Source organism: Lepidochelys kempii, chromosome 1 (assembly GCF_965140285.1).
Source record: "Lepidochelys kempii isolate rLepKem1 chromosome 1, rLepKem1.hap1, whole genome shotgun sequence".
Lineage (NCBI taxonomy): Eukaryota > Metazoa > Chordata > Testudines > Cheloniidae > Lepidochelys > Lepidochelys kempii.
Window position 1 is genome coordinate 258992895 of NC_136380.1, and position 18805 is coordinate 259011699.

The window sequence follows — 18805 nt, forward strand, 5'->3', positions numbered from 1 at the left end:
GCACATGAAAATTAAAAATGAAAGGCTTTTACTTCACTATGAGTTTTAAGGACTATAAAATATACTGAATGACTTCCCCCATCTTAGAATTTAAGGCATCCCAGTTACACCACATAAGTCAAATCCTGCCAACTTATTTTAAAAAAATTTATCAAACCACAACTAAGACATTTTACCTGCCTTCTTAGTTATTATGAGAATGCGTTGCACTAACATTTCACCATGCTACTAAGCCCAGTGTTAGCAAACTTTTGAATTTTAGTCATAGAATTTAAGATTGTCCAAGTCAAAACTTCAAATGTTAGACTGAACTGGGTAACTGTGCTCAAAAAGACAAAACAGCTGTATCTTTTGCAGAAATGCCATTAAACCCAAGGAGATATCAAAATATTCTGTTCTGTGTTGGGAAATCAGATTTTGTAAATTTATGGGGCAGAAACTAAGTAAATGTTAGTGTAACGTTTTAGTTAAAACACCTACAGTAGAAGAAATATTTGCTATGATAAGCAATGTTAAAACAGAATGGTATTACAATAAAAAATGTCCTTACAGTTCATGAAAAAAAAATCTGTATTTTAAGAAGAATATACAGAAAATATCCAAGATAAAACACAGATTTTTGTAATTTTTTTTTTTTTTTTTAAAAGAGAGAAACATTCTCTGTTTGTTACCAGACCGATGCACACTCCCTCCTCCTGTGGGAAACCGCTGCAGCCGATCCCGTCTCTTTGCCTTTTATTTTTGGCGGCCTCCTTTCGAAAACTCCGCCCTCTGACACGGGACCACTGGAGCGCGGGGAGCATGCATCAAGGGTCCATGGCAGCGAGAAGTCCCCACATACGCTCGCTCTGTGAACTGGCTTAGATGCTTCTCTGTAGCCCCATTTGGTTGTGAAGTGCCGGAGAACCTGGGTTCAGGTAAAAATTTCAGGTCCTCCAACGCTTTTTGGCCCCACCCGGGGTTAATAGGGGCGAATGTCAAAAAAATGAAGATACAAAAATTATATCCAAAGGGTCAGACTGCATCTATAGCCCAGACTTCATCAATTTCAAAGAGGGGACAGGGAGAAAATAAAAACAAGGGGTCTGTAGTGGCAAGAGGGGACTTTATGTCTGTTTCTTATTACAGCAAAGGGGTCTCCTTAGTCTTTGCTGACTCCAAAGTCCTGAATCACACCAAAAAGGGAGTGAGAAGGCAGATTTCACAGGGGGCTGCGCGAGTCTCCAACTAGGGTCCTTGGTGCAATAAGAGACTATTTTAATGGGAAAAGTGTACGGTAAGGGAGGGGAAAATATGATAGCCACAATCACATCTTCACAGCCAGAGTTTAACTAGAGTCTGACAAGCAGCAGGCTACATGATCCTTAGCCAATCCCATTCCGCACATCCATGAGCAGCAAAGCGAGTTGAATTATCAAGCGGGTACAGGGAAGTGCTTTCCTGGCAGAAAGCACCCAGAATTGTAGCTAATAGCACAGACACTACTGACTTGATTTTTTTTGAGGGGAAGGCCAGAAAAGGCAGGGGATGTTCTCCAGATTAAAAAGGTGGTCCTGTATGTGCACATATCAGGCTGAAGAAAGATCAGAGCAAGTACAAGATTTGGTTTCTCCAGTCTAGCATGCTCCAATGTATTTGTGCACAGTCACAATCTTCCTGCGCTTTTAGAAGATACCGTAGCAAGATCAAGAACAAATTGTAAAAGTGATCTGGCCAGCTGCCTGGGACACATACCCTCTGTCAGACAACCAAAATACCCTATGGCACAGATTGAGTCTCTGACTGTTAATCAGGAGTGATATAAACTAGCAGACATGCTCGTCTAGAGAGCTGCTTCGACCACCAGTGTAGATATGCCCCCGACCCTGCACTGAGAATGATCTGCAGCTGATATCAAAGCTTCTGTTAAAGAAAACAAAACAAAAGAAATTCAATGTTTTTAGTTTAACAGAGTGAAGAGTAACAAAAAAAAATCAGTGCAGAGGGAGGACCTCTCTTCTGGAGATTATCACAAAGAAGTCATTATGGGACCCAGAACTTACCTGGAAGGAGCTTTTTGGAAACCAATAATCCATTGGGATGAGGGAAAGCCCTGGTGACTCAGCCAAAAAGCGCGCACCCCTGTTTTAAGTTATTTATGTAGTAGCCTTCACTTTCCAGGATCTTGGAGGAAGTCGTCCAGAAGTTTGCCAGTTAAGTGACTTTATTTTAAAAAGCAGCAAACTCAGGGCCCCAAAACAAGCAGCGATGTTGTTTAGTAACAAGAAACAGACGATGGCACCTTTCCCCCACAGCTTGGGTGAAGTGGGGTGGGGGGGAAACAGGAAGTGTTTTCTCAAGACATATCCAATTGAGTTGTTTTGGGGGAGCATTTTTGGGGGTGGGGCTGTTTTAAATGTCTAGGCAAGATGCACAAAGAAGCTACCAGCACATAGCAAGCCTGTTTAAAAACCACTGCTACAGAAAGCAGCTCTCTTTCATATAAACTAGTTTCCGGCCTCAGTCCCTTCTCCCAACAGGCCCAAGTTCTAACTGCACAGGTCCAGACATGACCCTAGAGGGCAGAGACTGAAGTCCATTTAATCACCTCTTATAGGAAGTATTGGACAATTTTGGGGGTGGGGGTGGGGTGAAGGTTATGTGAATGAAGGCTGCCAAGTCTAACACTAGTTTGCCAACATTTAAATGACCTTGAGATGCACAGTGCAGCCACCCTTTCAGAATATAAAAAAGGGTTTCAAATAACTAAAACTCTTCTGTAATCACAGAATTTTCCCTCTGTGCTTCTTCATGGATCACTTGCAATAGTTTTACTTAAGATTTGCCACAATGGAACAGACCACTGAGGCACTAACTCTGGTATATGGCCCTCAATTAGTGGTCTTTGCCAAGTCTGGAAAGTGTAAGAATGCAGAAGGACCAAAAATGCTTTAGAATATTTCTAAACTTACACTGGGCAAATGTATAAGGGAGAAAGGTTAATGTTTAAATACAAAGGTTTCATACTACAAATATACTTATTAAAAGGGGGTGTTTTAACTTATGCATCCAGAAAGATCATTTTCACATCAGTGAAATAAACTATGTAATTCTGATCCAACACCACACTTGGACAGTATATGTTGAAGGCATAGAAGAGAACCTGCCTACAACTAACACAGAGCTGGGAAGGCTATTTGTGAAAACAGAAAATCTGGAGAAACGCTTTCCCAGATCTGAGCACATCTGATGGGGAAATTATGTGTATGAAGGGATTTATTTGTATATATCATCTATATATTGTTAATTATTTTATGTTGAACTACTCTTCCACACAACTCTCTATTTCAACTTTTATCTGATCCCCTCTGTAAATTGGGAGCAATCCAGCCCTAGCCATCCAGCCGCAAAAAGCTGGAATTGGGGAGGAAGTGGGAGCAGTGGAAGGATTGGGTAGCATAATTGGACGTCTCTTCTCCCTCTTGGCGATCGATTAGTCATGCCTAGGCCTTGCTGCAGACCAAAGCCTGTTCATTAGGAGCAGGAAGAGACTTTGAATATGAAAGAAAAAAAAGAGTAATGTTAAAAAAAGATATTTCACATGTGGGGGAAAATCACGCTTTGAATTTTTTAAGAAAATATTTTTGAGTTCAAAGAAGAAAAATATGGAGCAGCAGGCAAGAGAGGCCTGTATGTACAAACCTAGCCCACGAGATGCAACATCTGTAGCGATGAGGATAGGAGCCTTTCCAGAACGGAATTCTGCAAGACAAGAATCCACTGTGAAAACAGACTCGGAGTCACAAACTATGCTGAAGCCTGTGGATTTAACTCATGTATGTCCTCTCCAGAATCCAAACAGAATGGGAATTTTTTTGAGAGAGAAACATGGGAAGCACACAAAGACTGCCTAGAAGTTGTCAAATCCTTTTGGGCTAGACACAGAGGAGTGGTTCTTTGCAACAACCTCCCAGTACTGAAATTAACAAGTACAAAGGCTAAACAAAAACCATTTTAGGACTACAGGCAAATTAATTAACACAGATAGTGTGTGCATCTCAGAGAAAGACAACACAGGGGGAAATGTGTTTGCCTAAATCAAGCAGAAGATCTTCAATAGTTCAAGTTATCAGCTCTCCCAGACACTACTCACCATTAAGTACCCAGTCTCTTTCTGGCTGACTCTTATCTCCATGGATACACATAGCTGGCCAGCTGCCAAATGGAAGATACACATTATTTTAGAGAGGTAACAAGAAGCTTTATTAATGTTAAGAGAAAACAGGCAAGGATTAAAATCATTAAGAAATACTTATGCATTCCTTCCCTCCTTTGTCAGTTCTCTACTTAAAATGTAAACTATTCAGGAGGGATCTGTTTCTGTACAGGCTGAAAGCACCCATCATTCTTACAGGTACTAATAACTAGTGCTTAATCCAATCATGCCTACTATACTGAGAAAATCCCTTTGCCATGACAGTCTCATACACATTGCAGCATTCATTATGTCCCAAGTAGGCCAGCACGCTGTCCCTCTTATATAGTGCTTCAATGTGATGGAACCTTCCAGGGGCCCCAGTACTGCATCTGGCTATAGGGTTGAAGGGAAAGACCACTTCCAAGTCTAGCAACATAAGCATTGCCCCCCCTTTCTCCCCATACTACAGTTTAGGGATTCCTAATGGGAAATAAAAACCGTAAACAAGATACTCACCCATCCCTGCGCATTCTTCGGGTGAGGTCATCACATCGCCTTTTTGTCTCAACAAATATGATAGTTTTGTTCTCTTTCTCAGCCATGATTTCTTCCATCAGTTGAATTAGTCTAAAACAAAAGGAAGAGCCAAGATGTATTTACAAGAACACAGGAGAGAGCTTTCAACAAATTATTTTGAGAGAACGCCTGTAATAAGCAACCACTTAATAGAAAACTGGTTTAGTACTATTTATGAAGAGTTAAATTATCTTACTATTTAATAACATTAGTAAACAGCTATAAGCAACTAGATGACAAGGGGATTAAACTAGTTGGCAAGTTTTAGTAGTGAAAAATTACACGACTGCAAGTAACTGCAGTGGACTGATCATTTTTAAAAATACTCCTGTGCAATGAAGATTTTAAGCCTCCTTCCTCCTCCACTCCACCCCCCCCCCCAAAAACTGGGATAGCAGAACAACGGCCATACTTATGGTCCTTCTCACTCTCCATGCATACGTCCACTATTTGCAGGATGTTGTGGTTAGCACTCAGCTCCAGGTTGCCCACATTGATTTGAACATAGTCACGCAGAAAATCCTCAGCAAGCTGGCGCACTTCCTTTGGCCAAGTGGCACTCCACATTAGAGTTTGCCGGTCAGGCTAAAAGAAAGGGAAAAGATGTTATTTGGATGATATATTTTGAGTGGGAGTTTGAAGGAAACTATAAATCAGAGGTTCACGTACCCTTATCTGGTCAACAATTTTACGAATTTGGGGTTCAAAGCCCATATCCAACATCCTATCCGCTTCATCCAGCACAAGGTACGTACATCGACGAAGATTGGTCTTTCCTGCCTCCAGGAAGTCAATCAAGCGGCCAGGTGTGGCAATGCAGATCTCAACGCCTTCAACACACAAGAGGGAGGGGCTTATATTTCTAGTGTCATAAAAAAACACTTTTGGCAGTAAATTTGTTACAACACTCCCCTTATATGTGTGCGTTAGACTGAGTCACTACTATTTTACCAGGAACTCTAGACATCCTTAATCATTTTATTAGCCATTCTGAAGTTACTGTTACACTACCATTAGAACCTTGAATACAGTCCAGGAGCAGACAGCTTCCTCCCAGAAATTACACGGAAGAGGAAATGTAAAGACTCAACAATAGTAGAAAAGGTAAAATGAACCAATGCTTCTAGTCCAGCTGAATCCCCCTCATCCAAAGATATTAACTCTAGAGAGCTTAGTTTGTAGAGGAATAAAAGTTTAAGTCCCAGCTAAGTTTCCAATACTGTATCTAATCAGCCCCTTCGTAGTAACACAGGAAGCCACACCCTATTCAACAGCTACTAGATAGCTCAACCTTTCATTTTCTTAGATGGCTTTGTATACAGAAAGAGGAAGTGTTGTACAGTATTGTTTAAATTAGGTAATTATTGTGGAAGATGGGCATCTGTTTTCCTCTGTAGCATCTGCTACTATTCAAGATATAAGCCTAAACAGACTAATGGTCAAGTATGACAATTCTCATGTTCCTAAAAAGGAGACATTATTTCCACTTGAGTCTCACAGTTAAGCCCTCCAAACTCATGGAGCTGTCCAGTGAGCAGTTTAGAGACTGAGGAAGGTAGAATTTTCCTCTCTGAGGAAACTCCATATCCAACAGTCTCCCTGGCTGCTGGTGGCAGACCAAATCTTTTAGTTCTAGGCCAGAACTTCTTGGAATTTGGTCTGAACAACAGCTTCTAAAGCTGGAGGAAAAAATATTAATATACTTAAGGGCAACATACAGAACAAACATTTGTAACAGAGCATTGAGTCCAAGGTCAAAGTAGAGACTTAAGAGAAAGACTCCTCTTAGATCCACTGTATTTAACACACACAGATGTTAATTCATTCCTCCACAGCAGTGTAAACAGGTGGTCATAAAAGAATCCCAAAAAGAAAATTTATAGCTGAAAAAAGTTTTTCTTTCTCTATACTCTCTATATTTGACAGCGTTTACAGTGAGAAGAGGATTCTCACCAACTATTTACACAAAAAGGAGGGCAATCTGAAAGACTAAGGGCAACATATTCTTTAGCACTTCCCAATCAAATGCTACACTCCTAGAGGAGAGGATGTCTACTTTGTAACACCTGGAGAAAGCATGACAAGGGACCAAGCTGTGGCTCCACAGATCTCTTCATGAGTTCTGACCTCTCTACCCAGGAAGTCACTGCTTCTCTAGTGGATTGTGTGAAGATTTTCTTGGGTGGGGCTGCACCTTTGGTCTTTTAGGCTTCTGCTATGCATGCCTTTATCTATGGGAATACTGAAGCTTTGGAACAGGTCTTTTCTTTGACTACAGGGATGTATAAGAGAAACTTGGATTTCCTGAAGAGGTCTGTACAGTTTAGATATACCTTGACAGACCCTCCTCCCATCTTTCTCACGCCATTCTATTATGTTATGATTCTTTGGTTTGGGGCAGAATGAAATTAACCCTACATTCTCGGATCAATGAAGTTGCCCTTGGGGAGACTGGGTGACTCTAGGGCACTATTTTATCTTGGTGGCCCACACAGAACTGTGGCTCTCTGGACAGCATGCTTAACTCTGAACCATCCTTATGGAAGAGATGGCAGTTAGAAAGGGTATGTTGACTATGCATAGGAAGAAAAGCTCCCTGGTTGCTGTGCAGGGGATTTGGCCTTAAGTGCTTCAGAGGACACCTCATCTTTCAGAGGCCCATGCAGCCTGTGCATTCTTGCATCCAAGGACTGCTTCAGAAGGGTGAGAAACAGTAGGGCATTTATTCTTTCCCCTTGGTGTCACTATTTTTGAGGAGAAATAGGGTAGAGAAGCTCATGCTGTAGGGTATGTCTAGACTTAACATGCTACAGCTGCACAGCTGCGAAGTGTAGCGCTTCAGTGTAGGCAAAACGTATACTGACGGCAAAGGTTCTCCCAATGGCGTAGATAATACACCTCCCTGAGAGGCAGTAGCTAGGTTGACGGAAGAATTCTTCTGTAGACAGGGCACGGTCAACACAGGGACTTAGGTCAGCTTAACTATGTTGTTCAGGGGTGTGGATTTTTCACAACCCTGAACAGGAGTTATGCCAACCTAATTTCTAGTATAAATCACACTCCAGAAATCATGCCAATTCTCCCCCACTCCAACTGAAGATACAGTTTATGAAGGCAAACCTCTGAGAACAAAAAAGTCTGAAGGAAACTTGTAGATATTTTTAAAAAAAGTTCTGCTATATACTAAGAAATTGACGTTGACCCTTTAAACAACTTTGGAGGCAGAATGCTTGGAGTTCAACCTGAGGGACAGTCAATCCTAAACCTTGACCCACAGTCAATAAATGTGGTCTCTTCCCAACAAACAGGGAGAAGCGGACACTTAGGGTGACCAGGTGTCCAGTTTTCGACCGGCTGTTAAAAGTCCAGTAGGCAGAGCGGCAGGTGTAAGGCAGGCTAGCCCCTACCTGTCCTGGCTCCGTGCTGAACCCTGGAAGCAGCCAGCAGGTCTGGCTCCTAGGCATGGGGGGCCACAGGGGAAGGGGGTGTGGCCTCAGTGAAGGGGCAGGGGTAAGGTGTTCAGTTTTGTGCGATTAGAAAGTTGGCAACTGTATAGACTGTCATATGGGGAGGGTGCACAGAGAAAAGAGGGGAGGAAAAAGAGCTATCTAAATAAGCTGCAAGACAAATGTGGATGACTGGTACTGTTGTATGCACACCATGGCTCTGACTGGAGGTACAACTGCAGTGAATTGTAGCAGTAGATGGGGCTGTGATCATGCTTAGCACCTTCCCAAACAGGCTTTTTTTAAAAAAGAAAATCACTTCTTACTATATATTTTACAGTATCATATTTTCCTGCTACCTTAAGCACAGCTCCTGCAACAGTGAATTTGTAAACACACAAGAATACCATTACCTCTCTCCAGGTCTCGAATCTGGGGACCTTTGGGTGCTCCTCCATATATACAGGTACTCTTAAGTCTTGAGCATTTGCCATAATCATCAGCCACCTGCTGGACTTGCTGGGCCAGCTCTCGGGTAGGAGCTAGAACCAAACACTGCGGAGAGAAAAAAAAAAAAGAACCCGTCCAGGATAGCTGAGTGGAGAACACTGTTTCAAACTAAGATAATTAATTATTTCTGTTCAGATCTCAGAGGCAGAATTGACTAGATTGTCAGCATGCAATTACCTAGAAAACAACTAACAGCAGCACTAGTACATGCGGATAATCATCACTGGGCTTTTGATACACTGAACGTGCTACCCACACTGCTACAATGAACAGTTCTCAACTTCCTCTCTATGGCACTGTGGTGCAAAATTAATCTACACATTTCTCTTAACTGCGTATTATACATGTAAAAAGGAAAAAACCGAGGACCACTTACAATTGGACCGTCTCCCCTCTCCAAATATGGCTGGTGGTTAATGTGAACAATTGCAGGCAGCAAGTACTGAAATAGAAGAAAATTAATGAAAATTAAGAGACAAGGGTTTTCCATATTAGATCATGCCAATGATTATCATATTGGATCCTGGCAATGCTGAATTTAGCTTAACATCTTTCCTCAAGCAGTGACAAACACCACATGCTTTAGTGTCCGCAAAATAAAGCTTTCAAACTTGGATGTCTACATTTAGGTACATAATAGAAGACAGCCTGACTTTCTGAATTACTGAGCACCTACAACCTAAGTTCCCTCTAAGCTGCGCGGCCCCGCAGCAGCCTATTAAGCACCACGCAGGCAACTCAGGGCTGCAGTGGGGAGAGATTCTTCTCCCCCAGCCCCGGACCCAACCCAGCCCAGCCACAGACCTGTTGCGGCTGGGGGAGAGGCATCGTGGGCGGGGGAGAGGCATCTCTCCCATGGCCCCAACCCAGCCTGTCCTGGAGCTGCCGTGGAGCGCCTTGTTCAGCCAAAACGTGTTTCCAAGCCCTGTTCACGCCAAGGCTTTGGCACAGTGGCAGCAAGGCGACTCAAACACGCCATGCGTGAAACGGGAGGAGCGTCTCTTTGCCATTATGTCCCATGCAGCGGCTCAAAGTGCTCCCCCAGGCAACAGCCAGGGAGTCACCTAATGTGTAGCGAGCGCTGGGTGTGCTCTGGGCCGCAGTGGGGGGAGGTGCCTGTCCCACAGCAACTCTGGGCCAGGCTGGGTTGTGGCTGGGGTGCTTCTCCCATGGCCGCGGCAGCTCCAGGCCAGGCTGGGTTGGGTCCAGGGTCGTGGTGCCCCTCCCATGGCCCCAACCCAGCCCGGACCTGCCGGGGCCGTGCAACAGGCGCCTCTCCTCCCCAGCCCAGGTGCTCCTGAGGGGGGAGAGAGAGCTGGAGGGAGTCCTCTCTCCTTGTCACAGCCTGCACCTCAAACCCCTCGTCCCTGGCCCCACCCCATAGTCCACAGCCCCAGACGGAGCCTTCACCCCCCCTCCCCCAAACTCCAACCCTCCGCCCCAGCACTGAGCCCTTTCCCACACACCGAACCCCTTGACCCCACCCCCGCCACATGAATTTTGTTATGTGCACCAATATGGAGATTGTCACACATCACCACAAATTCATTCTGCACATGGGTGGGAAAAATTAGAGGGAACATGCCTACTACTCCTGCCTATGTCAGTTGGAAGTACGAGCCTGTATTAGCCTTTGTGGTTTTAACTTGTGTAACTAAGTCAACCAGTAAGTGAGGTCCATTTAAAAAAAACAAACATATGCTCCCCTCTAAAAAATGGAAACATTGGCTGTGTGACAGCCAAGCAGAAAATAGACAAGATCAGGCACACAAAACAAACCACGTGCTCGTTACTATTTAACTATCCCACCTACAACACAGACAGAACATATTTTAAAACGCTATCACCCTTCCTTTGCACATGTCTGAATGACCAACCAAGAGATGCAAAGCAAGAAGAAACTCATACAAAGCAACTAAGAGGAAATGGTCACAAACACGTACTGCCAATGTCTTCCCGGAGCCTGTCTGAGCGATGCCCACCATGTCTCGGCCACTGAGGGCCAATGGGAAGCCCTGGCACTGAATTGGAGTGGGTTCTGTGAAATTCTGATCGATCAAGACATCCATTACATACTCTGCAAGTTAAACAAAAAAAGTGAAGAATACAAACTATGTACATCTTAGTAAAAGCCATCAGTTCGAAGACAGAAGTGCTGGGGAAATTTTCCTACAGAACCCAGTTTGGGAGCAATTTCAAGTTTCTCACTTTGAGAGTCTCGGGTATGACAAGCAGGAGGATTCCTTAAAGGTTAACTTTTCTGATGAAGATCTCTAAAGCTACAGTAGATCTGACAAAATCTTTCTAGAACCAAAACAGGGTCTGATCAGAAGGGTGTTATCCCAGCACTCCTCCCTTACTCCAACAACAAAGCTGATCAGCATCTTGAATGACACAATACTCACGTGGGAAGTTAGCATGGTGGAAGGCAAACACAGGTTTGGGGCAAGCATCTGTCCCCCTAACTGTAATCTCTTTCTTTCGTCGCAGTTCTTCAACTTCATACTAGTTAGGTAGAGGGGAAAAAAAACAAAAACACAAAGTTCCAGGTTGTCAGAAGCGACTTAATACACGTTTCTGATGTCAACTATTAATAAATTCCACAAATGCTTTAGCTGACAGCCTGGTTGAGAGGTCTGATTGTGTAAGGAAGCAAAACAGATTTCTACTCACTAAGGATGAAGCAGGGCGGTCCATCTCTTTCCATCAATGCCATTAAATGGGAGCTACATGCAGAGCTCCGTGCTATAGCAGCCATCACCTAGAACTGCTGCTCAGAACCACTTGTGAACTAACATTTCCTTTCTTGTTGAAAACATTACTCAGAAACATAGCAATGATAAATTAAGTCCCAATTATTTTTGAAGTAGGACACTGACAACATTTTCTAAAACATTTGTACCTCTTTAATTGTTATAAGTAACATCCCAGGTTAGCTTAACTGAAGAATTAGGAAAAATATTTCTCTACGCTTCCAGTTTACTTTGCACATTTCACAGCACTTTGTGCAAAGTCAGTTTCACTATTTCCCCAGTATTGGGCCTAATCCAAAACCTAGGGAAGTCAATGGAAAGACTCCCATTAATGCATGTTTTGGATTAAACCTATGTTACTTTCCCATTTGTGAGACCCCTTCACATAGACACAGAAGAGGAAAAACATTCTGAAAATACAAACATGGGATTGTAAAACAACAGAAATTAACAGGGACCTTCAAGTGCAGTATAGTACTTACAACTAATGAAATTCGTTGTGTGGTTTTTTTTTTAATGAGTTAAAGTTGATATCCCTTTGCATTGTGTAAATAAGGTAATTAAGGAAAGATTACTTATCTTTCAGTAACTTGAGTTCAAGACGTTTTGTCCCCAGGGATGCATCATCATAGGATGCGCATACCCCCACATGTGCTCGACTGGAGATCTGAATCAGCTGTGTCCACCCACACAATACAAAGCCTCTTATTTCCAAGCGAGGATGTATATGGAGGCATAGATTTACTGATGCTCCAGGTCCTTCTCAACCACAGAGCCAAAGACTCCACAGCAGAGCAGAAGGAGGGCAAGAGGTAGAGCACCCACAGGAACAAAACATCAAGGAACTCAAGTTACTGAAAGGTAAGTAACTTTTGCTCCTCCAAATCTATATCCCTATGGGTGCTCCACCACAGGAGGCTCACAAGCAGTAAGTCAGCAAAGAAGTGGGTGCTGAGGAAGTGGATCCAGGACAGTTTGGAGAACTGCGTAGCCAAAGGATGCATTCATCTTGGACATGGGTAGGATAGCATAACGTTTAGAAAACATGTGAACAGGGGATCAGGTTGTGGTCCTGCAAATTTTTACGATGGGAATATCTTTGAGAAGGGCAAAAGAAGCAGACTGAGCCCTGGTGGAGCAGGCTGTAAGCTGGAGGTGGGAATTGTACCCTGACAGCCTAACAGCAAGCTAAGATATAACCTGAAACTCACTTTGACAGTCTGAATGGCAACAGATGGTCCTTTCATTCTTTCAGAGGTTACTAGCAGTCCTAAGGACATCTGAAAGGATCTAGTCCTGCCCAGATAGATGATTTGGGGCCTCAAAACATCTAAACATGTGGTGGCAAGCCTCTTCCCTCAAGGGGAGAGATTTGGGAAAGAATACTGGTAGACTGATATCCTGACCTTCGGCAGGAAATGAAGACGAGGACATAATATGACCTTGTCACAACAGAAGGCAGTGTACAGCAGATCAGCTTCCAGCTGAGACAATAGCTACTGAGACAATAGCTACCAGGAATGAGGTCTTGACAGAGAGATGAAGGAATGAGCAGGTGGCCATAGGTTGGAAAGGAGAGTTTAAGGCACAGAGGACCAAATTAAAGTCCTCAAGCATGGGGTTCCAGATATGAGGAAAAGTTGGACAGATCCTTGAAGTATCTGGCCATCCTAGGGTGAGCAAAAACAAAAAAATCTTTCAAGAGACAAATGGAAGGCCATAGTAGCAGCTAGGTGCACCCGGAGAGAAAACTCAGGTAAAAAGATGGGATCTACTTCTAACCAGCAGCCAAGGATCCTTGAGAGAGTAGCTTCAGAAATGGATATGGAGTGACAGGAACATCAGGAAAGAAAGTGTTTCCACTTCTGCAGGTATGTCTTACATGTGGAAGGCTTCCTACTATTCAAAAGTACAGCCTGAACCTAAACCAGGCAGTCCCATTCTAAAATTTGAGACCCACTGAGAGCCAGTGCCTTGAAGTTCAGATAAACACCTCTATTTATTGGGGCTGGGGTGTCAGGAGCTCCCATCTAAGGGGGAGGTGTTGAGATATCCCTCCAGAAAAGTGGAGTAGATATGAGTACCACACTTGTCTGGGCCAAGATGGCACTATTAAGAAGACCCTCACTTGCTCCTGCCTCAATCTGACTAAAGTGCTGGGGATTAGAGGTGCTGGAGAGTAGGCACAGCGAACAGCACAGGGCCAGGGGACTAGAATGGTTCTCCCCTAAAGAGTTGCAGCTGCATGCCATTTTGGAGCAGAAGATTTGGCATTTCATACTCGTCAGGGTTGCAAAGAGATCCACTATGGGGGGCCCTATGCTTCACAGTTGCTGTGGCAGATCAGATTGAGCTCCCACACATGGTCCTGATTGAAGTTTCTGCTTAGGGCGTCCGCCACTGTGTTCTGGAGGCCACATAGGTAAACTGTGGAGATCTCTATGTGGTAGGCAATGCACCAGTTCCATAGTTTTAGTAATTCTATGCACAAAAACTGGGATTTTGCATCCTCTTACCCCCCGATTTATACAGTACACGTCCACCCGGTTGTCTATCCATTACTCTAGTAGTGTGACCCTGAATGTTGTGGGAAAAATGCTGGCACGTGTAACAAACTCCCCTGATTTCAAGAACATTTCTTTGTGAAACCTGTTCTTAAACCCAGTGCAAACTTCGCATTTGGATGCGACATTAGTACCCCTGGGACACTGGAGACAGCTAGAAAACCTGTTGCCTTTGGGGGGAAAAAACGTATTGCAGCTCTGGCAGGATTTGAATTCTGAGGCCTTTGGCATACTTCAGAAATTAGGCTGAAGAGAAAGGCCAACGAAACATTCCCAGGAAACTGGGATGGTGGAATCCCCCTCCCGCCAAAGCACAATCTTGTGCAAAGCAAGAGGAAATAAGTACAATACAGGCTGGAAAGAGCTTCTAGGAAGCAGTGGACATGCATCTGCTCTGTCTAGAGCTGCAGGTGTTTGAAAAGGAACTGCAGCAGCAGCTTAGCTGTGCCTCCCTACATACCCTCGCTTGAGATTGCACAGTGTGAAGATGAGGACCTTGCTGATTCAATGGTCCGACTGAGCACACAGGCATGTGCATCCTACAACTGAGCACCTATATGAACATATGGTCAAAGAACTATTTCCTATGGAGGGTGTATGGAATTTGCCAAGAAAGGAGATTAAAAAGATAATTCAGTTTATTACACAACTTTTATTTTCTGTATATAGAGGGGGTCTAAAGGAAAAAACCAGGAAGATGGGATTAAAAATAAATGATGAAAAGGGCAACGGACTGTTCCTAAAATTTCTCATCCATTAGCAGCAGCATCTGTGATTCAAACAGACTATTTTGTTTTGTTTTCCGTCAACTGTCCAATTTGTTCAAAAACTTTCCTGATGTAGTGTAGCTCATATCCACTATAATAAATCATGGCATCAGATATGCCTCACTGATAGAGCCAGACAGGTCAAGCAAGGAGATGATGGATTAGAAAAGAATTATATTTTAAGTTTTGTATTTAAAATCCAATTTTAACAATGGGGGAAAAGGAAATTCAGAAGCACATAGGACAGATGAAAAAGGCTGGTATAAAGGATTCCGCCAACCCACAGCTCCCTCAGTTCCTTCTCACCAGCTAACGCCAACAGAGGGACAGGCGGGGGGGTTGGAATGGACATGAGTAACACATCTCGAAGAACAGTTATGAAAGGTTAGTAACCATTTTTTCTTCAAGGGCTCTCTAATATGCGGATTGTAACACCACTTGGCCAAACCCAGCATCATCTCTAGCCTGCTGGGTTATGGTGTAGTGAGACACGAAAGTGTGAACTGATGACACGATGCCACTCTACAAACATCCTGGATAGGAACTTAAGCCATAAATGCTGCCAAAGATGCTTGGGCCCTTGTGGAATGCACCATCAGGGCAGGAGGAGTGGCGACTTTTACCACATCTTAGCAAGTATGGATACAGGAGGAGATCCATGATGAGATTTTCTGGGCTGAGACAGGAAGACCATTCATCCTGTCTACAATAGCTACAAATAGCTGAATAGATTTCCAAAATGATGTAGTCCTTTCTACGTTGAAGGCTAGTGCATGTCTGATGTCCAGCAAGTGGAGCCTCTGTTCCTCCCTATTGGCATGAGTTTTCGGAAAGGCCAGTAGGAAGATATCCCAGTTACTATGGAATTGTAAAACCACCATAGGGAGGAAGGCCGGATACAGACGCAACTGGACCTTGCCCCTGAACAATATCGTATGGAGTGGTTCTGAAGTGAAGGCCCGGATCTCTGAGACACTCCTGGCAGAAGTAATGTCCACCAGGAAGGCCTCCTTCCAGAACAGGTAGAGCAGAGAGCATGTTGCCAATGGTTCAAAAGGGGTACTGTTAGCCTTACCAACACCAAGTTGAGATCCCAGGGAGAGACTGGTTGCCATACATGGGAATACAATCTCTCAAGGCGCTAAAGTAATCAACTGCAAATGGAGTCTGAGAAAACAGAACAGCCGTTCACCCATGGGTAAAAGGCCAAGAATGCAGCTAGATGGACCCTAATAGATGACATGGTTAGGCCTTCCTGTTTCAAGTGCAGCAAGCAATCTAGAACGAATGTAATGTTAACTGTGTAGCTGTAGCACCTTTCTTCGTAGACCAGATTGAGAATCTTTTCCACTCTGCCAGTAAGTGGCTCTAGTGGAGGATCTTCTGCTCTCTATAAGCACCTTGTGAACCAGCGCTGAGCACGCTAGCTCTACGAGGTTCAGCCATAGAGCTTCCAGGCCATGAGAAAAAGGGACTTGAAGTTTGGATGACCTAGATGGCCATGATCCTGGAAGATGAGGTCTGGAAACGGTGGCAGATGGATTGGCGTTTCCACCAAGAGGTCTAGGAGCATGGTGAACCAGTGCAGACATGGCCAGGCCGGGGCTATAAGGATAAGACTCGCTTTGTCCCTTTTGACTCTCAGCAAGGCCTTGTGTACGAGACGAATGGAAGGGAATGTGTAGAAAAGATGGCCCATCCAAGGGAGAAGAGAGGCATCTGCGAGCAACTGCGGACTGTGAACCAGGAAGGAGCAGAACCGGATACACTTCCTGTTGTGCTTCATCATGAACAGATCTATCTGGGTGGGGAGTCCCCCACTTCTGGAAAATGCCTTTCACAACATCTGGACGGATGGACCGCTTGTGATGGTTGGAGAAGGATCAGCTACGGTAGACCGCTAACTTGTTCTGCAACCCCGAGAGATAGGAGGCTTTGAGGTGGATTGAATGGGCTATGCAGAATTTCCACAAGCAAAGTGCTTCTTGGCACAGGTGAGAAGAGCATGCTCCACCCTGCATGTTGCTATAGAACATCACTGTTGTGTTGTTTGTGGGAACTGACATGCACTTGCCCACCATGTGGGGTTGGAATGCTTGGCAGTCCAGGCGAAAGTTCCCTGATGATGTGTAGTGAGCTCTTTTGGAGACCAGAGGTTCTGAGGGACCCCAAGTGAGCTCCCAAGCCCATCCCAGAAGCATCTGTGATGAGACACTCTGATGGTTGGGGTCCTGAAAATGGGACTCCTGCAAACATTGCCAACCACCAAAGAAGGGAGGTGATCACTGATGAGGGAAGTGTGATAACCATGAGGTTGGCCCACTAAGTATATAGATGCCAGCCACGCTTGAAGATGTGCTGTGGTGATGGGGTGATTTCTGAGGCTCTCTATAAGCATCCCTATCGCTGGGAATCAAGCTTCTGGGAGGAAGGCTTTGGCTGGGACCAAGCTGAGGATCGCCCCAATTAATTCTATTCTTTGAACCAGGGAGAGAGTAGACTTCTGCACATTTATTAGCAGACCTAATTCCTAGAAAGTTGACTGTATTAACGTTATATCGGATTCCAACTGGGCCTTGTTCTGATCAGCCAGTCGTTGAGGTAAGGGTAGACCTGAACCCCTTGTCTCATCAGGAAGGCTGCCGTAACTGCCATGCACTTCATGAACATCTGAGGGGACTGATCCGATAGGCTGAACGGGAGCTCATCCTTCACAATAAATCTGAGGAACCTTCTGTGTCCCTGAAAGATTGAAATATGAAAAAGCATCCTTAAATCGAGAGTGGCGTACCAGTGCCCTGGATCCAGGGAGAGGATGATGGAGACCAAGGAAACTATGCGGAACTTGAACTCTTTCATACATCAATTGTGGTTTCACAGGTCCAGAATCGGTCTGAGACTGCCACTGGCTGTAGGGATTAGGGAATAATGGGAGTAGAGCCCCCGGCCCCTTAACTCCTGTGGAACCTCCTCCCCTGCTCTCACCCTTAGGAGCAACTGCACCTCTTGGGCTAGAAGTTGTTTGTGAGAAGGGTGCCTGAAGAGGGAAAGGGAGAGGGGTTGGAAGGAACTGAATGGAAGGGTGTGTCCCAGTGCTATTTTGCGTAGCACCCTAAGATCCAAAGTAATACAGGCCCACACCTGATAGAAGTGGGATAATCGGTTCACAAAAAATGAGGAAAATGGATCCACAAATTTTTCTGGTACATCATCCCCAAGTGTCCTATCAAAAGGCCTGCTTAGACCCTGCCAGGTGTCAAGAAGGGGTGGGGAGGCAGTACACCCTTAGACTGGGGTGGAGATCTTCTCCTATAGCCCCTGCTCCTCCCTCTTATTATAGTCTTACCTGTTAGAAACCAGTAGCTGGGTGGGGCTTGAAGTATTTCCTAGAGGGAACTGGGGTATGAAGCCCTAGAAACTTGAGTGTGGCTCTCAAGTCCTTCAGGCTGTGCAGTTTGGAGTCTGCCGTCTCAAAAAAGAGTGATGTACCCTGGTAAGGGGGTCCTGCAATGTCTGCTGCATCTTGTGGGGTAGGCCCGAGGACTGAAGCCAGGAGCTTCTCCACACTGCCACCACTGAGACCACAGATCAGGCTGCAGAGTCTGCCGCACCCAAGACTGCCTGTAGGGACACCCTTGCCATGGATTTTCCCTCTAGGGCTGCAAATTCGCATCTGGACTCCTATGGTAATAATTCTTTACATTTTGCCACACAGTCCCAGGAATTAAAATCATAGTTGCTCAGGTGCACTTGCTGATTTGCGATCCTGAGCTGGAGGCTGCCAGCTGAATAGACCTTTTTGTCAAAAAGGTCTAGTTTTTTGGCATCCTTGGCCTTGGACCTTCTGGATCCTGTCACTCCTGCTCGTTGGCTGCTGATACTATACCAATGAGCCCGTTGGTGGATGAGCGTACAGGAGTTCAAACCCTTTAGCTGGAAAAAAGTACTTTTTCTCCATCCTTTTTGCCATCGGCTGACAGGATGCTGTGGTCTGCCATAAGGCCTTGATGGG

At 44.6% G+C, this 18805-nt stretch overlaps 1 protein-coding gene across 2 annotated transcripts in view; it reads right to left on the reverse strand.

Moving 5' to 3' along the window:
* Positions 1-18805, reverse strand: part of DDX17 (DEAD-box helicase 17) — a 30966-nt gene that overhangs the window by 4774 nt on the left and 7387 nt on the right. The window contains exons 3-11 of one of the 2 annotated variants that reach the window (XM_073326344.2): positions 11115-11214; positions 10653-10786; positions 9086-9151; positions 8613-8754; positions 5423-5583; positions 5166-5338; positions 4694-4804; positions 4133-4194; positions 3682-3741 (exon numbers count right to left, since the gene is read on the reverse strand). In XM_073326344.2, coding sequence (XP_073182445.1) covers positions 3682-3741; positions 4133-4194; positions 4694-4804; positions 5166-5338; positions 5423-5583; positions 8613-8754; positions 9086-9151; positions 10653-10786; positions 11115-11214 — 1009 coding nt within the window. The remainder of the gene's footprint in view (positions 1-3681; positions 3742-4132; positions 4195-4693; positions 4805-5165; positions 5339-5422; positions 5584-8612; positions 8755-9085; positions 9152-10652; positions 10787-11114; positions 11215-18805) is intronic. The other variant, XM_073326354.2, reaches the window with a different exon arrangement.